Source organism: Hippocampus guttulatus, chromosome 3 (genome assembly GCF_054856545.1).
Source record: "Hippocampus guttulatus isolate MCC_2025c chromosome 3, RoL_Hgut_1.0, whole genome shotgun sequence".
Taxonomy (NCBI): domain Eukaryota; kingdom Metazoa; phylum Chordata; class Actinopteri; order Syngnathiformes; family Syngnathidae; genus Hippocampus; species Hippocampus guttulatus.
Genome location: NC_141263.1, coordinates 4,268,045 through 4,287,027, shown reverse-complemented (window position 1 = coordinate 4,287,027; position 18,983 = coordinate 4,268,045). Strand labels below are relative to the sequence as shown.

Sequence of the window (18,983 nt, the reverse complement as noted above, 5' to 3'; positions counted from 1 at the left end):
CGACGAGCTGCAGCTTTCTATGAGAGACTGGCTGGGGCAGCAGGATGGCCATTTTGGTTTCTTTTGCACAACAAAAGTCCATAAAACGAATAAAATTGAGACAGGTGCGACATGGAGAAACCGGTCAAGGACTGTGATTGAACCTTTAAATGAGAAATTAACCACAAACTGGGCCACAGCTTCTTCTGTTGGTGATGCGTGGGAGGCCTTGAAGGTATTTATCAAGGGTCATGCCATTCGTTATTGCTTATTCCGGAAAAAAAAAAAATCTCCGAAGGTCTAACAACTTGGAGAGGAAAAATTGCTCCAGGACAGATTTCAATTAAACAGGATATGCGCTCATCCAGCTTACTGTATCCACTTTGGTAAAACTTACATGATGAAGTAAATTTGATCTTGACTCAGAGTGTGCAGTTTTCTTTGTTCGGTCTTAAAATGAGTAAGATGCCTGCTAGGTACATCAAAATAAAGGAAGCCCAGCGAGCTTTCCCGGTTATTAAAACACAGGATGGAACTCTGGTGTTCGATCCCTGTGCAGACAACAGGTTTAGGGACTTTTACTACATTAAAAATGTGTGTGTGTAATATGTACACACACTTATTTGATCACGCGGGTGTGTCACGCCTCTTCCGAGTTAGAAAAATATGTACTCTCATTTTCAGAAGACACATTCCTTAAAAAAAAAAAAACATACAAACAACAACAAAAAGATACTGCAGTTTTTATTTGAAGACATTTCCAAGAGAATATCACATTTGTATTTGTCGACAGATACTAGTCTTCCACACTGAATCCTGTATGAGCAAGGAAGTAAATGGTAAGTAAACATAAGGTTGTGACAAAGACTGAATATACAGTATATCAATATAACTAGAATACTGTGTCCAAAAACACACCAAGTAATTTAGAATTTCTTCATCAAATCATTTAGTCACCCTATATGTATTGTGGGCACCTGTCTTTGCATATTAAAAAGTCTTGATATCGTTCCATAATTTGTGAGGCTACTACGAGTATCTAGCCTTGCCTTTACATTTGGAATCCTTCACATGTATTCTGCTATTCGGAACTGAATCTTCAATTGGGAGTTATAATCGCAACACATTCAATTTTGAGTGATTTTTAGGGCTACACCAAATAAATGTGACTGACCGCTGGCTTCTTTTTTGGGGTTTGGCTTTCTGAATCTGGATGGGCCCGAGTTTCAGGAACGCTGTGAAAAAGTGGCTAATACTGTCACCGAATATAGCATTTGATTGATGGAAGGTCGTGGGTATAGGCAACAAATGCCTGCGACACTTTCAGAGCAGAAGGACCTTTGAGCAAAGCACACAAAATGTGTTCACTGTGAGATTTTAGAAGCAGAGAGGATCCCCAGCCCCACTGTTGCGTTTGTTAAGGTGGCTCAATCATCTCAGGCCTTTACCCTGTTGCTAGTCTGCAGTCTTGTCAGTTTGGGGCTTTTAAGCAATGGCGTGCCGTGTGTTGAGGTTCATGGTGAGGCATTGGCAAAGTCAAATGTACACATTTAGGAGCTAAACACAGTGATGTATTTGCCGTGAATTTAGGAGGCAGACATTAAAAATTCACTTTCTGATTTGATTTGAAGGCAATTTTCAAATGGTAGACCAATATCGAGAGTTTAAGTCATGGTATACAAAAATGCAGCAGTTTTGACTGTGAAACAAGACACATTATTGGAATTTTAAAAAAAAACAAAAAACCTAAACACAGACCATTGAATCCAATTTTTGAAGAATATTAATTCAATTATTTTTTTGCCACCACTGACTGCACGCCTTTGCTCAAAAGATACTCTTTATGTATCTTCTCTTGGTTTTCAAAAAGCTTGCGCAGCTTCTTTTCTTGACCTTTGCTGAGTTCCTTCCCCTCAGCATCATGAGTGGGGAAACCCTGTGGACAGACGAAGAAATGACATCACACGAACTGTACACGTCCGAAACAATTGGTTCAAATATAGGAGGTTCAGCATGGCAAAAGGTCAGGGACATGGTACTTTTTCATGAATGCAAAACTGAAATTTGGCTAAATCAGATGTGTTGGTTCACCAGCCTCACACAAGAATTATTTGTAAAAACGGACCAGATATTGCTCGCTTTCATTACGGGTTTCCCAGGTATATCGAATTCCAGAAAATGCTTGCATTTTTGCTCGAACTATTTTGTTGTCAGTTGACAGACGTCGTTTCCAAACCTAGCCAGGTTGTGTTACCGTTTTATCAAATTTGGAATATTTGTCTGTGTCTGCGAGGAACATCTCAAATGGAGGGATCTTCATTTTAGCCAGCTTTGCCATCTGAAACACAAAAGCCATGAACAAACAAATAAGGAAATGTGACAGTTTGAGTCACTGTAAATTATATATTTTTTCATGAGCTTGAAGGGATCAAAACCTACCTCCAGTTCTTCTTTCTTCCTGGCGGCCTCCTCTTTCTTCCTCTGCTTCTCTTCCTCCAGCTGCAAAAACAATAGTTCACACCTTCAGTCTTGTTTTCAAATACACTACATCCATTTTGGAGCCTCTTATTCACCCAGATGCCACAGCGACAACGTAGGTTGTTTCGGGAGGCAAATACAGAAGTGTTCTCGGATGGCTTCACTCTTGAAAACAAACCTGAGGCGAGCAGCATGCTTCGGAACTTCACTCCCTCGTTACCTTAGTAGCATTGAGCTTGCCTAAACCACTGACGTTCATTTAATTTCTCAGAAACCATTTCTTGTTGACAAATACTCACCTATGTATGCCAGTGACATAGGAACATTAGAACAATTAAATGCTCTTCCATAAGATGGCAGAAGGTATACTAAACTTGTAGATCCACCAGCTGCCATTCATGAATACAGAATAAGTCATGATTTCAGTTTTGTGTTCACATAAACAGAGCCAGATTTCTTACTGAATTAGTGAGTAAATTGTGACATCGTTTTGGTTTCGTTCATGTGAGGGGCCGTTTCGGCTGTTGCTCATCGTAGTGTGCGTGCATGTGCATGGTTGGACGCCCACGTGTTCATTGTTGAAAATAACTGGCTTCTGGTCGTAGTACTGTTGGAGTCAATTTCTGTCCTTATCATGTTGGTGTGTGACAGTTACAATAAATCTGCCTGAGCAGATGTGTGTGTGTGTGTGGAAAGGATGCAGTGATGTTTATGTGTGCCCATGTGTATGATGTGGCTCTTTACAGTAAAACCCCTCTTTATTTTGTCTTTCCTTCCTTAAAAGGCAAATTGTGTCAAAGGGCAGATATCAATCTATCAACAAAATGACTTGTCAAGTCATGTCGTTCAAGACTAAGTCAAGTCAATTAAATGCCAAGTCAAGTCGTTCTTTAGGTTTTGGCAAGCAAGTGTCAAGCCCTAAAAAAGCAACTTGAGTCTCACAAAATAAAGTCATTGATTCGAGTCCCCCATCTCTGCCTATAAGCACTAAGCAGCTACTTACAGTAGGTATTTGAGTATCCTGCACTTTCGTGCTGTGACACATTTTTCCAAATTTGAATAACCGCTCCCACAAGGGAAGCCTGTGCTCACAATCACACATTGTAATTGAAAAGCTACCGCCGCTCCTTACCTTGACCTTCTCTGCCCTTTCTTTCAGTAAAATCTCCTTGTCCACCAGTTTCACCACGGTTGGCAGTGCTGCCACAAAGTCAGATTGCATCAGTACATGATAAACGACGCTAATTAGCAGTTTAATAAAACTGAATTTGGGTTCAACTGTCATATTTAAAAAAGAAAATCTTTTATAGGGTGAGCATAAAGCATAAATACCGGTAATGTATATCGCGCTTGTCTCTTCTCGTATTTCACTTCTCCAAAGAAAACATGATTCGAATTATTTTTTTTGCATGGCTATTCATTGCCACCTAACTGTGTCATTATTGTCAGACCATAAGCATTTGCCCACCATATGATTAAAAAAAGGGGTAGATTTACCTTCATGATCTTCAAGTCGGACACCCAGCTCCGGTAATGTTACATCACGGACATCATCACAAAGCTGCAGCAACTCCATGACTGGTAAAGAAAAGTTCAAAACAAAAACAAATATTTACACTGCTCTTGAATAAAACTAACACCTTTACACATTGTTTAAGAGTCTCACTTTAAATGTGACATGAGAATTTCAAAATGGAGCAGAATTCGTTGGGTCTTCTTACCCTTCTGCTCTCTGGCAATTGTTCGGACTTGCTCTCGGAACTTCGAGAGGACTGAAAGGTAAGGCATCACAGTGCTCTCCAGCTAGAAAAGACGACAGGAAATAACAGCTCAGCCTCTCTTGATCATGAGTAGCCATCATATGAAAATATCAACATGAACAACCGTAGTTTGAAATGTTGTACAGCAATTAATTTTGACACGTTAAATCAAATTCAAGAGATTTCATTCTTAAAACGGTTTTCGCGGACATCAATGACTTCCTGCTGTTTTTCAGATGACAAATGTTCAAGATGGTGAATAACTAGCCGTTGCTGCTGTTGTGAAGAAAGTATGTTACTTTCAAACCACTGTGTTAATTTCAGATTAACAGAGGTAAACATGTTAAACAAAAACATCGGAGGGAATCTGAAGACGCCCACTCAACCAAATCAGAAAACAAATAAAATATTGTCGTGAAATTCCTGTAGTGTCAGTTCCCATGCTAGCTATAACAACAAAAGTTGTGTCCAGGCTGCCAAACAAATATAGTATTATAAATGAATTTGGTCACTAGCACAATGATATGAGGGAAAATATTTAGTTTGGTGGTCCCCTAACTGTTTCAGATACAAGACGCTGTGTCATGAGGATCTGTGTGACTCCTCATGGCAGTGACATGTGGTGAAGTTCAATGGCAGGTGATGCACAAATAATTATGAGGCAAACCGAGTGCAGGCCTAACATTTAAAATAGATCTATAAGTGGAAACTGAGTGAGGAATCCTGCAAATATTGGTGCATATTGTCAAAAAAAAAAAAAGTTGTATCTTACGTCAACATTCTGTCCTTCTCCTCCAACTGGGAAGCCAATGGGCTCTGATCCTTCAATTGCACCAAATGTCTAGATGACATGGAAAACTTTTTATGAGAGAGTGTTACATAAACATACAGACCAAACAACAATTTCACACTATCATAATTTGAAAGTAGCAAAATAGGGAGCGCTGATGTGGCGTGACCAATGAGACTTAAAAAAAGCGAATTGGGCTTAACAATGAAGCATCCTGAAAAACTGAATTTGCAGGCAGGTTAAAACAAGCATGAGATGCCTTTCGATCTTCTCACCTTGAGCATTTGGGTGAGATACATGGCGATACTTTCCATTAGCATGCGGTTGGGTCCCAGCTTAGCACTTTTCTTGCTCGCGATGTAGCTGTTACTGTGGCTAACCAACTGCCTCATCTCCTCCATGGCTGTGCGGGTGTCAATGTTGTCACACAGAGCCTCGTGGATGGCTGACTTCCTGTCGAAAAAGCTAAAGAATACAGACGACACTTGAACAGTTTTGAATGATTTGCGTCATATTCAATTTGGGGCCTCGTGAGGAAAAACAAACAAACAAACAACCCCCCCCCCAACAGTACTCAAGCAAAAACAACTTCCGATATCTCCAAGTCTCAAGTCTAACATACAATTCTCTAGGGCCCCTGTCATTTCAATCGCCAAATTTCACAACATTTTTAGCCTGATTTCACCATAACCAACACGCTGATTGTTATAGCTATAATTAGTAGCAATCCTGCGCATGTTTCTTTCATGCTTGGCGCATCGCATGGCCGCATCAAGTATTAAAAGAGAAAATTCTCATTAGCACATAGCTGTGTCCACACATTATTGCCACTGCATATATTTTGGCAGCAAAGACTGAGTTTCACCTGTCCACCTGAGAAGGAAGAGATGAGGAGTGTCAGCAAGAAAAAAGGGCCAGAGTTCATCCGATTATAAAACAGGGATGGCAATGGCTAGTGATGAAAAAAGCGGAGAGGGGCGTGGCGACCAATCACAACAAGTAAGACATGATACACGTCCAATCGCAGGGCTGTTTACAATCGGAAGATGGAAAGACTGATCGGGAGAGCTCGTGAAAACTTGACGATAAGGTACCTGACCTCCCCTAAAATTTTCTCAACGGATTTAGACGATTCACAAAAATGATCAATTTAAGAAATAAAACGGCAGATTTCCGCGCATCCGCGAAAAATTGCCATCCCCGATAAAAGCACAACAAGATTCTTGACGAATTTCGGCTCCTCTGTGAGCCACGGCTATTTGGAGACCGCTTTGAGGTGTATCTCAGTTTTTCCAAAATTCTCAGCACTGCCAAAATATCTGACTCTTTTCATCTTAAAATCACTCTGCCGCCAAGTCTCCAATTGGATGCCATATCTGACGCCACAGCAGCACTGTGCCCGTACTAAAAATGTGTCAATTCAGGTGGTACTGTTTCAACTGCAACTTGGACACATTGGGTTTTTGTGTTTTACAAACAAAAATAACGCTCAACATTTCATTCAATATATGTTTTACATGAAAAACGACCAAAAAAAAAAAAAAACCCTAATAAAAAAAAAATCCAGTAAGAAAAACAATCCAAACTATGAAAAAGTTTGAACCCTTTAAGTTACAGTGTTTATGACAGTGGATATCTTCTCGTTTTATCAGGTTGCAGGCTGCGTGAAAGGGATAAAAACCAAACAAATACTACACCAAGAAGGTTGTACTTGTCATTGAAACTTGTTTGAGAGAAAATTACTTCATGAACTCCTAAATTGGTGGAGGGGTGGAGCAGAACACGAGAGAGAACCACATTTTGTCCAGTTTATGACCATTTCTTATCACGACTGACCAAAAGAGGATACGAGCTTCAACATGTGACATTGCCTTTCTCTCTCCTACCTTTTGTTAAGTGCTACCTCTGCTTCATCCCACTTTTCAAACTGCCCAGTGATGTCTGTAGGTGCACGCATAATGTCCTTCACATTTAAGAAGAACTCCTGTTGATCGAAGGGATGAAAACAACACGTTACAAAATAGCATTCTGGTTTCATTTTTTTTTTTTGCGCAAAAGATCCATTTGACCTGTACTACATACATTCAGGAACTTCTCGAACTGGACAACTAACTCCATAGTGTTGGGGGAGTAATCCAAGGTGTCTTTCCATGAATGCATCAAGAAAGCTAGACGAAGCTGGCGGGCTGCAATAAGAACCAGAGAGATTAATTAGACTGTTTTTCTTAAGTGTTCTCAACATGTGACAGTACTAGATTTTATACCAATCTGATCGAATGGATCGAAACTGGTCAATATTTTGTATTTTATACAAAAATCGGCGATCGATCAATTTGGCTGCGGTGAAGATGTACAGATTTGCCCATATTTACATACAACTGTTGTGACGTTATAGCGCAACTCGTGTTTGGCATAATCACAGTGTTTCTCGTATCCTTGATTATCAAAAGTTTAGTCCGTCTGTCAACAACGGAGCTATTTCTGCTGGTTGTGATTGGCTGGAAATTCACATAACTTACGCAGGAGTGATGATTTTAAATTAAAGAGATGGGACATACTGTAGCTGGTTCTTTTTTTGACATAAATAAAATGGTTTTCTGCCTTTCTATCATTCTTTGGGTTGCACGACTGTCCGTGTTTTATGTTATGTGTTGTGTTTATTATTTTACTTTATGTTAACTGCTTTGTTACAGCTGCAGCTGTTGTGAAAGCGCGATATAAATCAGGATGTATTGTATTAAAAAAAAAAAAGACATGAATTATGACTACTGTATTACTTTTTGAACTTCCACCTCCCAACACAAAGGTTTTCCACTAACAAGACACACAGATCCTATCAATGACGTCATTGTTAAATTGTGCAAATTATGACATTACACTCGATCAGCGATCTGGCATAAAATATCGACCGATTTCAATCCAATTGATCAGATGGGCATAAAGTCTCATGGTAAAACACACCTGTTTGAAATGTAGATTTGCTCAGTCAACACACTTTAAAAGGGATGGTTCACTGATGTTTTTCAAATCAATATACTTAAAAATATTGACTTTTTTAAGATAATGTTGCACAAAGTTATTTCCTTGTTGGTCTAAAAATGCCCTCACTGGGCATCATCTTCTTTTCACTGGAATTAATATAAAGTTGCATTGGAAGCTGGACCAGAGCCAGCTCAGATGTTTAATCAATGGGTGTGTACACGAGACTGGAATTTCATTTCCAACTGAATAGGATGGATGAGTAAAACTTCACCTAAATTGAAGAAAAAAAAAATCCAACAAGCTCAGACAGATTAAGGTCCTTAAATGGATATAATGCAATTTTATTTTTCCTTTGTGCGTGTAAATGTCTCAAATGTCAGAAGAGCAAAGTGTTACAAAAAAAGCTGACCTCATTATAAAAAAAAAAAACTACAACAAAATACAAACACCAAAAGTACAGTACATGATCTTATTTTTAAGTGTGTCAAATATTCTCTCCAATTATGCGTGCCTTTAAAAACCTCAGGAATTTTATCTTGTGTGACACTGTTGTTGTTTTTGGTGCTCAGTCATCCAATAAAATGACACTTGGCAATAGAAATTGTCGATTTCATTCTGAGAAAAAAGAAAACTAAAAAGATGTACCTGTATTTTTTGCCAAGGCCTCCTTGATGGTGATAAAATTCTTCAGAGATTTTGACATTTTGCACCCTGCAATAGTCAGGTGACCAGTGTGCAAGAAGTAACGGACCCAGTGATCATTCTCAAAGAAAGCCTAAGGAAGAACAAAACCACAAATTGGATCTCTTTGATGATAAGCAGCTGGACATATTTCACATAACCTTTAACATTAATGATAGGAAAAAAGAAAATCACTTTTGTACCTCAGACTGAGCCAGCTCGTTGTCATGATGGGGGAATCTGAGATCAAAGCCACCACCATGAATGTCCATAGACTCCCCCAGCATGGAGCCAGCCATGGCCGAGCACTCAATATGCCATCCAGGCCTTCCCTATTAAAACATTCAAAAGGCCAAAGTCTTTATAGTTTCCAAACTTTGATCAATTGAACATAAAAGGCTCTCAATTAGAAAGCAGAAAGGAGACAATTCTCACCTTTCCCCAAGGAGAGTCCCACGAAGGCTCTCCTGGCTTGGATGCTTTCCACAAGGCAAAGTCATTAGGTGACTTTTTCTCAATTAATTGGTCCGCAGAAATGCTCAGGTCACCTACAAGACAGACCAAAAAAAAAAATTAAAAAAAATAAATTAAAATACATGAATGATCGAGATCAACACCCCCCCCCCCCCCCCAAGATGGTGCCGTAGTTGGCAGCCGTCGGCAGGTGCTCTTCAAGAGCCTTGCTTTTTTTTTTTTTGTCTTTTGTTTTGTCACATGGTGTTGGTTGTTACGTCGTGTGGACCCGATGTGGATTGTTTTAAGCGTTTTTGGCCACGACATTCGTCAAAGGAGAAGAATCTGTGCTTGGTGGTTGCGCCTTCTCGGCAGCACACGTGTGCCGGCACTGATTTGGATTGGGAGGAATGTCGGCGCCATTTGACTGCCTGCATTTGTGTTTTTTGTGCCTGTAATAAGATAAGATATCCTTTATTTGTCTTATCTTATTACAGGCACAAAAAACACAAATGCAGGCAGTCAAATGGCGCAGACCGACATTCCTCCCAATCAAAATCAGTAGGCAGCATTTTTCACAACCCGTTTTGTTCAGCAGAGATGGTGGCGCTGTTGGACAGTCGGCGTTGGTGCGGCTGGATGGATGGCTTGTGGATCTGGCCTGAGGAGAAAGGAGCATTGACGTGGAACGCGGATGCGTATTTGGAACTGAGAGTCGCCGCTTGGAATTGAAACTGATTTACTACATGAAACAGGAGAAGTGAACCGATCTCTTTTTTTCATCAATGGACGCTACAGCTTGTTTACCTTCAAACTTAGCTTGTAGCCGATGTGTGCACATTTTGAGCATGACGTCTTTGATCCACTGGTGAAAGGACACTGACTCTCTCCTCTTTCGTTTAGAATTGCTTCAAACAAAAACGCATGAGGGAAAAGTTGTTAAGATTGCACGACTGTCCGTGTTTTTATGTTATGTGTTGCGTTTATTATTTTACTTTGTTTTATAAAGCACTTTATTACAGCTGCAGCTGCTGTGAAAGCACTGTATAAATCAGGATATATTGTATTGTAAAATTATACTGTACCTCTGTAGGTGGCGCTTTATAGTTCTAGCTTTTGAGAGGCAGTGATTTTCTTTTAATAAACTCGTGTCAACTTGATTTTTCTGTTTCGTTCATCTTCGAGGCCGTTACAGCTGTTGCTCATCAGGGCACACAGGTTCAAGTGCTTTACCCTCACGGTCACGGGGGCATGCTGGCGCCTATCCCTAGTAGGCGGGTCACACTGTGAACTGGTCGGCAGCCAGTTGCAGGGCACACAGACCAACAACCGCTCACAATCACACGAGGGACAATTTACAGTGTCCCATTCATACAGTATACTGTTCTTGGAAGGTCAGAATTGCAATAATTTCAAAATATGTCATCATCTGGCGGCCCGGTGGTTAGCACGTCAACCTCACAGTGCAGAGGTTCAATTCCAGCTCCGGCCTCCCTGTGTGGAGTTTGCATGTTCTCCCCGGGCCTGCGTGGGTTTTCTCCGGGCGCTCCGGTTTCCTCCCACATTCCAAAACCATGCACGGCAGGCTGATTGAACTCCCTAAATTGTCCCTAGATGCGAGTGTGTGTGTGGATCGCTGTTCATCTCTGTGTGCGCTGCGATTGGCTGGCAACCAGCTCAGACTGTCCCCCGCCTACTGCCCGAAGACAGCTGGGATAGGCCCCAGGACCCCCCGCCACCCTTGTGAGGATAAGCGGATCAGAAAATGGATGGACGGATGGATGTTCTCATCTACCTTCTCCCTCCTGTAAAGCCTTCTGATCTCCAACTGCTTCTGGCACAAGTTTGGCATACGAGTGCTGTGGACTGGCATCAAACTTTGCAGTGTTGAAGTAAACAGAGCTTTTCGATTCATACCTGAAAACAAAATTTTACTCGTTACCATTTTCAGTGAAATGATAAAGGGTGTGTGTGAAAAGCCATAAACGTTGGCACACTGCACTTTACCCATAGCCATTTGAGACAATCTTCTTCACAAACTCCACAATTTCTGGCACATATTCGCTGACGCGAGTAAGGACATCAGGAGGAAGAACCTGGAGAACAAAGGTAATTTTAGCACAGTACGGTCGAGCACCGCATACTCTCGGTTGAGCAGCCGTGGATTTGCATATTTTCTGATTCTTTCAATTTGAAATTGTATTTTTAATATTTTGTCTTTTTTTTAGGAGGATTTCTATTTGACATTGCCAGATTTATTTTGTATTTAAATGAGTATTGATTCAAGACCATTGTTACATTTTTCTGTGGTGTACTCCAGGACAGACACTGAGGGCCGAATCCACAAATAATGAAAAGCGGCCGCCGTTAGGGCTGCTCTTCATTTGCAACCATAGTTTGCAAATGAAAGTCCAATTCACAAAGGATATTGCGATCACGACACACCAGCGCAAACATGCCCACAAAGTTTGACAGTTGATTGCAGTTTGCTTGTTGCGCCCAGTTAAGAAGAGACTCTTTCCATCAATTCCTTTCACAATTCAAAATGCACCTGCTTATTCCACCTGTCATTTTGACCTAACCCTTTCAATTTTTCTTAATTATAATTAATTTCTCTCATTGCAGTTTTTACTGCTCATTTGTGAAATGTAATGTACCATTGTCGTGTCATTGAGTGCCAAGAAAGGCGCCTTCAAAAAATGCATGAGGCTGTTATGATGATTATTATTATGACAGAAAGATGAAATTATCAGAATGTGAGCTTGGGGCCGTGACCGAAGAGGTGCGAATGGGACTTTCATCTGACTGGCCCGGGCTGAATTGCTGTCTATCGCCACAAATTTATTAGGTCGACAAGAGATGGGGGGGTCTTAGTGTCAGGGTGATGGGGTACCGGTAATTCTGGATGACATGGAACACGGAGCATTCCCTCACACTGCTCTGGCAATGCATTCCCTTGCTCAAAAGAGGCTTCAAATGATTAGCGCCAGTTTTTCATGATCCCGGCGTCACTCAAACTGCGTGTGGCTATTAGCGCTGACATTCGTGAATTAGACGCCGTTTACCAATGATACTCATCGACTCCATTTTCACCAGCTAGCACCACGCAATCCTTCAGTGAACTCAGCCCAGAGTGGTTTGTGACCCGCTGTGACATTTCAAATAAAACCACGCCCTGCTACCTACGTTCAAGGCGTTCATGTCTTTGTGGTACTCTCCCTCCCAAAAATTAGGCAGAATTGCGAAGATTGAGTTGTCCGTGACTTCACTTCCAAACTGACTATCCAGCCAGTCAGACAGCATGTCCTTGGAATTTGCCAGTAGTGCCTAGGGGGAAAGATACACTTTGTGTATTTTCATGTTAAGCATCTTACCACAATACTGAAACTGTATCCTAATCTACAATAATCAATTAAAAAGCTACACTGTAAACACAGTTGATTTTTCAAATGCTTAAAAGGAAGGAATTTGTTATGATAACGAAGGCCAAGTCTTACCTGGGCCAGAGGTTGCACCACATCATCTGCTGCTTTACTCTCCAACGCTGCCTGAAGAGGCTCTAGAGCGCCAGTGATGGAGGCATCGAGCCTTTCTAGCATCTGCTTCTTATCTGCGTCAGTAGTTGTGGCCAAACGGGCCTGAAAGGGCTGAACATAAAAAGCATTTTCATATACAGCCACTGCCAACCCATTGTCAAATACAGTGGTACCTCGCGTTACGAAATTAATTGGTTCTGGGAGAAATTTCTTAAGAAGAACATTTTGTAAGTAGAGACGCGTTTTCCATGTAGATGCCCTAATCCGTTCCAAGCCCCCCCAAAAATTCAGACATGAATGTTTCCTAAAGCATAGCAATGCATCATAATATGTAACAAATAAATGTTATCATTAGATTATTGCACAATAAATGAGAGTTATGCAAAATGTAAAAAAAAAAAAAAAAAGAATAAAAATGATGTTCATTTAACTAGTCCATGTTCTCTCTCAGAAGTGGTTTTTGCCTGCAACAAAGACAGATTGCAGTGATTACGGAAAATCAAATTTACTGACTTGCAATACCTTATAACCGAAAAAAACATGTCTTTGAAAATAGCCGGCATCTCAACAATAAGGTGGTAATATTAGCAAACTAGTTCCAAGTGGGATTCATGAAAGGTTATGTAATATACAATCTTGCATAATTACAGAAAAAACTCAAGATGAATTCCTTTCATGTATCTTTTCAACAGCTGAATAGTCACCAACAAATAGTCATCCCTTCCAAAATGGTTTTTAGTTCGTCAAAAGATTATTCATATAATACCTGATGACTTTGAAATAAACATTACATATAAACATTTACATCAGGTACCAAATGGTTAGACTTACTTCAGCGCGTTACGACTGTCAAGACGTTCGTAAGTAGAGGTACCATTGTATCCACCTTTAAACTTTTTAAGAGTGATCTTCGCGTGTTTCGACACACAAACTTAGGGCTGATAACGGCATCAAAGTTTATTTCTGTAACTTCTCACCCCTCGGGCAGTCAGCACATCCTTCAGTATTTGAGCAGCTTGTGGTTGCTTCTCCTTGTACTGTTCCATTAGATAGTTCTGACGTGCCCTTTTGATGATCTGACAGAGAGAAAAAGGTACAGATAATTTCTCGGATGGACTGCTTTAAACAGGTAGTAGAATTAAAATTAAGAGTCCCATAACTCATTCAGTGCCAGCCAATTCTAGACCAAGTCTGAAAAGACATTGGGAGTGAATGGGTTAATTTCCTGGAGCGGTAAAGCAAAATGTCCTCAAGTGGTAATAAACAGGGCACTAATTAGGGCTCTGTTGTCATCTTCCTTGTGAGCATCTGTTCACCCAAGTGTTGATGAATCCTTTCATGCACTCTGTAACCCGATAACATGATAAGCTGTCCACTGTAGTAACCGCTGTCCCCGAATGAGTTAATATTCTTCTCTTTTAAGATAACAGGCTTGAGAATGCCACGATGTGTCAGGAACAAGAAGAATATCTGCTGTGAAAGTATAGCAACAAAAAAACAAGACCATCTGACTGGTGAGTTATCTAAAATGTACTGCAGCCATACATTCCTGGGACATGGGTGACCTCTGCTTGAGGAAGAGTTTGCATCGGAAGCATCAGAAGGCAAAACCAGTTTGGGGGTGAGTCCATAAGTGGGCGCCAAATTCCTCATGCAAATGACTGACAGACATCGTCATATATTGTGGATTCAGTTTTAATTCTGTAGCTGCTTCGAATAGTGTCCACCACCTTGTTTGGCCATCCTTGAGTTGGGAATGTCACTATTAATCACGGGACTAGGCAGGAACAGGAGTGAAAATCAGTGGGGACAGACTGAAGCGGGAACTACAACCACAAATTCAACGAGAGCGGAAACTACAATGCAGTTAGATTTTATTTTCATTCAAATCACATCGATTTTTGAATATTTCCCCTTGGCATCGAATTTAACAATGCGTGACTCCAGTTGCGGTCACGTCATAGTTGGAGGGGGGGGGGGCACTTTGTGGAAAACAGTCCTTTCCCAGTCACCCGCAGCATTGCAAATTGGATTTTAAAACCTGATATTCATATTAAGCGATAGTCTGTCAGTATTCATTTTTTCTCTTAACTCAAATCTTCTGAGAATAAGACAACCACAAACTGAAATTCACATTTTGTAGCTTGTACTTACTTTGTCATCTATGTCTGTGATGTTCATGCAGTAATAAACATCATACTTGAAGTAGTCCTTCAATACCCTTCGGAGGATATCAAAAGAGATGTATGATCTGGAAAGACATCAGGAATCAGAAATGTTCGGAACGAAGGTAGGTGCTTTGGTGTGGTCTCAACAGACGGGATGCTTTTCACTGTGTGGCGCCTACCTGGCATGTCCCATGTGGGAGGCGTCATACACTGTCGGCCCGCAGCTGTACCAGGTGACCTTGTTTCCATTCTGAGGAACAAATAGCTCCTAAAATATTTCACAGGAAAGAAGTTAATAGTTGATGATGACATACTTTGTTGAAAACAATATCAACTTATCGAGATCCTTAGTTAGGTTTCTTAATTTATTCAGACATTTTCACAACAAGCCATTCACTCACAAATCATAATGTGGACGTTGTCTCAAAGGGGAAATCGGCAAAAGCATGACATTAGTTTTTAAGGGAATTAATATTGCATGAATGCACATTGTTGGCACTGAACACACTTAATGCATGAAAGTGTCACTCAATGTTCCCCATCTGCGCATTCGCACAAATTGAGCATTTCTTGAACCATGGAATAAAATGGGAGTTTGAGACTTTTTATGGCATGAACCGGCCAAAATTGACTTGTCAAGACATCAATGTAAGGGAATCGATTTAAGCTAATTTAACTGAGGATTATATTGCTTCAATTTTGGAAAGTCTTTTCAACACTAATAGAATGATTTTTTTCCCCTCAACTCACCTATATTTATAGAGCACTTAAAAACAACCAACACTGTCTACAAAGTGCTGTGCATGGAGCAAAAATAATTCATGCAAACAATCAATTAATAACGAAGACGGTAGAAAGCACAAAAACTGTAAAGCTAAAAATCAATTCTCATGCGGAGTCAAAAGCCAAAGAATAAAAATGAGTTTTAAAGATGGGCAGCGAGGGGGCTTGCCGAACGTTTAGCGGGAGGTCATTCCTAAGAGAGCGGACCAGCAACAGAAAAAGCTCGATCCCCTCTAAACCTCTGCTTAGTTCTCTCACATTTTTTTGTTCAACAAATATCTTCCATACCTTTGCTCTGGTGAGACTATTGTAGAGACGAAGCCGAGGAACATCTGTCCCAGATGGCAGAGACCACTGAGGCTGCACTCTCTTTCCTTTCCCTGAAATGAGATTGGCAAAAGTATGACACAAGAGCCAACATTTACTTCAATTTGGCGTATATTCCATGCAAGCACTGATCTGGACAGATGTCATTCCTCGGTCCACCTTCTAGAAACAAGGATTCGAAATGAATTGGGTCCTTGTTTAGATAGAAGACAATCATCCATGAAAGTACAAGTCCCATCATTTTTTTGGAACACAATAACCAAGTGAAGAAGAAGAAAGGATGCGTTTTTTAACTCCCCAATTTCGTTTCACCAATGTGACATGACTGTACATATTGACCACTCAAGTGTATGCATTTTTGTAACCTGATACATAACATCCATGATCTCTCCTGTTGGTGATTGACGGTGACCACTCAAGCAGCAGACTTTGCAATCTCCCTCTGGAGCAGCCTCATTTGAGGGAGTCGGCCAATTAGGCAGAGTGACACGGTTGACTGTTTTGAATTCTTTTTTGACAGCATTTATTTTGTTGAATAAACCTGGAGTACACAGCTGCTGAGGTAATGCTCATTGTTAATGCATCGTTTTCAAACATTTACCCTTGAAACATTTTACTTTTGAGTATCAAAATTCTTGATTATGAATATCAGTCAAAATAGAAAAATGGGTTCCCATGATGAACGTGTACGGAACCCAAAATTACTTAATCAGTTAATTTTCAAGGGCGCATGCAAGCACTCAAGGTCGGAAGAGGTGGAAAAATTGCATGGCATCTATCCACCTGGAGTCATTAACAACCTAACAGATTTTGAATGACAGTGAACTGAAAAAAAAGCCACTGTGGCAAAACAAGAAAATAAACTGTGTCGCTCTCATTTATTGCCCATTTCATTGTGCAATTACCCGTCGAAAACAAGTACTTTTGGGGTGTGCGTTTGAACATCTTCATATACAGCACTCTAAAGTTTTCAACCATAATTTCAAACTGTGTGCAAATGCTGTAAACAAAACCATTCCAACAAAACGGTTTCAATATCTCAACACCTGACCTTTACATGCATGCTGCTAGTGCTAGTGTTTGTTGAAGGGGTGACTAACCACTTCCCCTGCCTGAGAACCTCAACACCCTAGCTGGTTCCGCAGACAAGTCTAGCCTTCTCACATCTTAGACTGTCTACTCACTGCTGCTGTCTGGGCTCAGGTCCTGCTGCAGGGATGTTATGTGTCTGTACCAACGCAGAGCGTGGACATGTTGTGGGTCTGGGGGCCTGTGGAGAAGCTTAAATGCTTTCCGGTCAGCCTGTGAAGGGCTGAAACCAGCCAGGTAGCTGCGAGTGGTTAGGTAGTCATTCAGTGCCACTGCCAGTGCGGCATCCTCTTTTATTTGGAGCAAGAAGCCATACTCAAAGGCTGCAAGATAGAAAGAAAGCAAATAGTTGCAGATAAGACTAGGCTGCACCAGCCTGAAACAAACAGTAACACCCCTACAGGTCTCCCCTGGACAGCTGCGATTAGATTAGGTTAACCAGTCAAGGAAAAATTAGGGACAGTGCAAAGGAAGGAAATGAGCAGAAACCTCACAAAAGTTAAGCAGCAACTCAAACTCCAGTTTGTCATCTACTGTACTTAGATTTCATCTTTGATATAATGGCATGCATTCCTGTTGCCCAGCGATATTTTCTCTTCACTTTTGTGAATTGTAGATTAACAAAATACAGAAGGTACCACACAATGTAATGTACCTTCATGGCTCAGAAATGAGAAGCTTTAATCCTTATGATTAAAAATAAATAAAGAAATGGAATAAAAAAAATAAAATAAAAAAAAGATGCTTTCACAGGTAATGCATTAAGAGCAATCAAAATATTCTTATATGACTATAAAATGCGACAATTTTTCATATTTTGACCATCATCATTATTGTACAGTTGTTCTAGATAAATTGTAAGGTATGAGATCTTTTTATCCTGGACTTAAATTATCATCGGAAGAGGATAGTTCGAGCGTGGTTTTTTTTCCCCTCTCCCTACCCAGCGTTTTTCCTTTCTAAATTCTGATTGTAATTTCCCCATTGCGGGACAAATAAAGGATATCTTAATCTTGTCGGTCGTGCATTCACAGAAACATCATTATCCACAGAAAATTAGGGCATAATATGATTACGAATATCCAAAGCATAACCCATGGGCGTAATAAAACATCAATTGAAGTCAACAGACACAAACAAAAGAAAGCTGAGCAATTATTTGGATCCCTGGCGGGTAAAAAAAACCATTTGCTCCATCCTGCACACTAAAACTGAAACCGAACGTTTTCCCGTGGGCGTCCTCCGTCGACTAGTCATAATGAAACCGAAACAATCGGTAAGTGATGGGAGCAAGCAAAAACATTAAAAATGAAGATTTAAATCGAGCCTACAACAGATTGCCAGTGATTACCGAAATTCAAATTGAGTGACTTGAAGTACCTTAAACGAAAAAACATGTCTTTGAAAATAGCCGGCATCTTAACAATAAGGTGTTACTGTTAGCAAAGTAGTTCTCAGTGGGATTTATCAAAGGTTATGCTATATAAAATCTTGCATAATTATAGGAAAAACACAAGATAAATTCCTTTCGTGCATATTTTAAACAGCTGAATAGTCACCAACAAAGTCATCACTTCCAAAATGGTTTCTAGTTCGTCAAAAGATTATTCATACAATACGTGATGACTTCGAAATAAACATTGTATACAAACATTTACATCAGGTACCAAATGGTCAGACTTACTTCAGCGTGTTACGTCTGTCAAGCACGCAAACGAGGCATGGCCACATTTTACAGTCAGAGAGCTAAGCTACGTACGATTACATGAGTGAAAGAAACGCTATTTTAGAATTACGCTACAAAGGAGTTTAAGTAGAATAAAGTACCTTGCTCTCCTGAGGTGGACATTGCGACTCTGCTGGATGCTGATGCAACAATAACGTGTCGGGAAGAAGAATCCTGGCTTTAAGTACTCATGGTCGGAACCAATGTCCTTGAACCACTTGAGCAGCGGGA

General features: G+C 40.5%; 1 protein-coding gene across 2 annotated transcripts; it reads right to left on the bottom strand.

The window, feature by feature from the left end:
* Positions 1-706: 706 nt before the first annotated feature.
* On the bottom strand, positions 707-18,961 carry cars1 (cysteinyl-tRNA synthetase 1). 2 transcript variants are annotated; one of them, XM_086106253.1, is made up of 23 exons: positions 18,854-18,902; positions 17,122-17,349; positions 15,899-15,990; positions 15,007-15,095; positions 14,814-14,910; positions 13,637-13,735; positions 12,621-12,770; positions 12,310-12,450; positions 11,131-11,219; positions 10,919-11,040; positions 9,106-9,218; positions 8,874-9,002; positions 8,635-8,764; positions 7,090-7,193; positions 6,894-6,991; positions 5,283-5,472; positions 4,990-5,058; positions 4,179-4,260; positions 3,955-4,035; positions 3,590-3,657; positions 2,419-2,478; positions 2,234-2,317; positions 707-1,915 (listed from the first exon to the last, which is right to left on the bottom strand). In XM_086106253.1, exons 1-23 carry the CDS (start codon positions 18,873-18,875, stop codon positions 1,772-1,774), a joined length of 2,481 nt encoding a protein of 826 aa, XP_085962379.1. In that variant the 5' UTR covers positions 18,876-18,902; the 3' UTR covers positions 707-1,771. The 2 variants fall into 2 exon arrangements, with proteins under 2 accessions (XP_085962379.1, XP_085962380.1); XM_086106254.1 differs by lacking the exon at positions 17,122-17,349 and having other exon boundaries at positions 18,854-18,961.
* Positions 18,962-18,983: the final 22 nt, after the last annotated feature.

What these genes read in the sequence shown, in the direction of transcription:
- cars1 (XM_086106253.1), bottom strand. Translation starts at nt 18,875, where the DNA reads ATGTCCACCTCAGGAGAGCAAG. An exon ending in TCACAGACATAGATGACAAA is followed by an intron (nt 13,736 to 14,813) that starts GTAAGTACAAGC and finishes TCTCTCTGTCAG; the next exon opens with ATCATCAAAAGGGCACGTCA. An exon ending in TGGTGCAACCTCTGGCCCAG is followed by an intron (nt 12,451 to 12,620) that starts GTAAGACTTGGC and finishes CTTTCCCCCTAG; the next exon opens with GCACTACTGGCAAATTCCAA.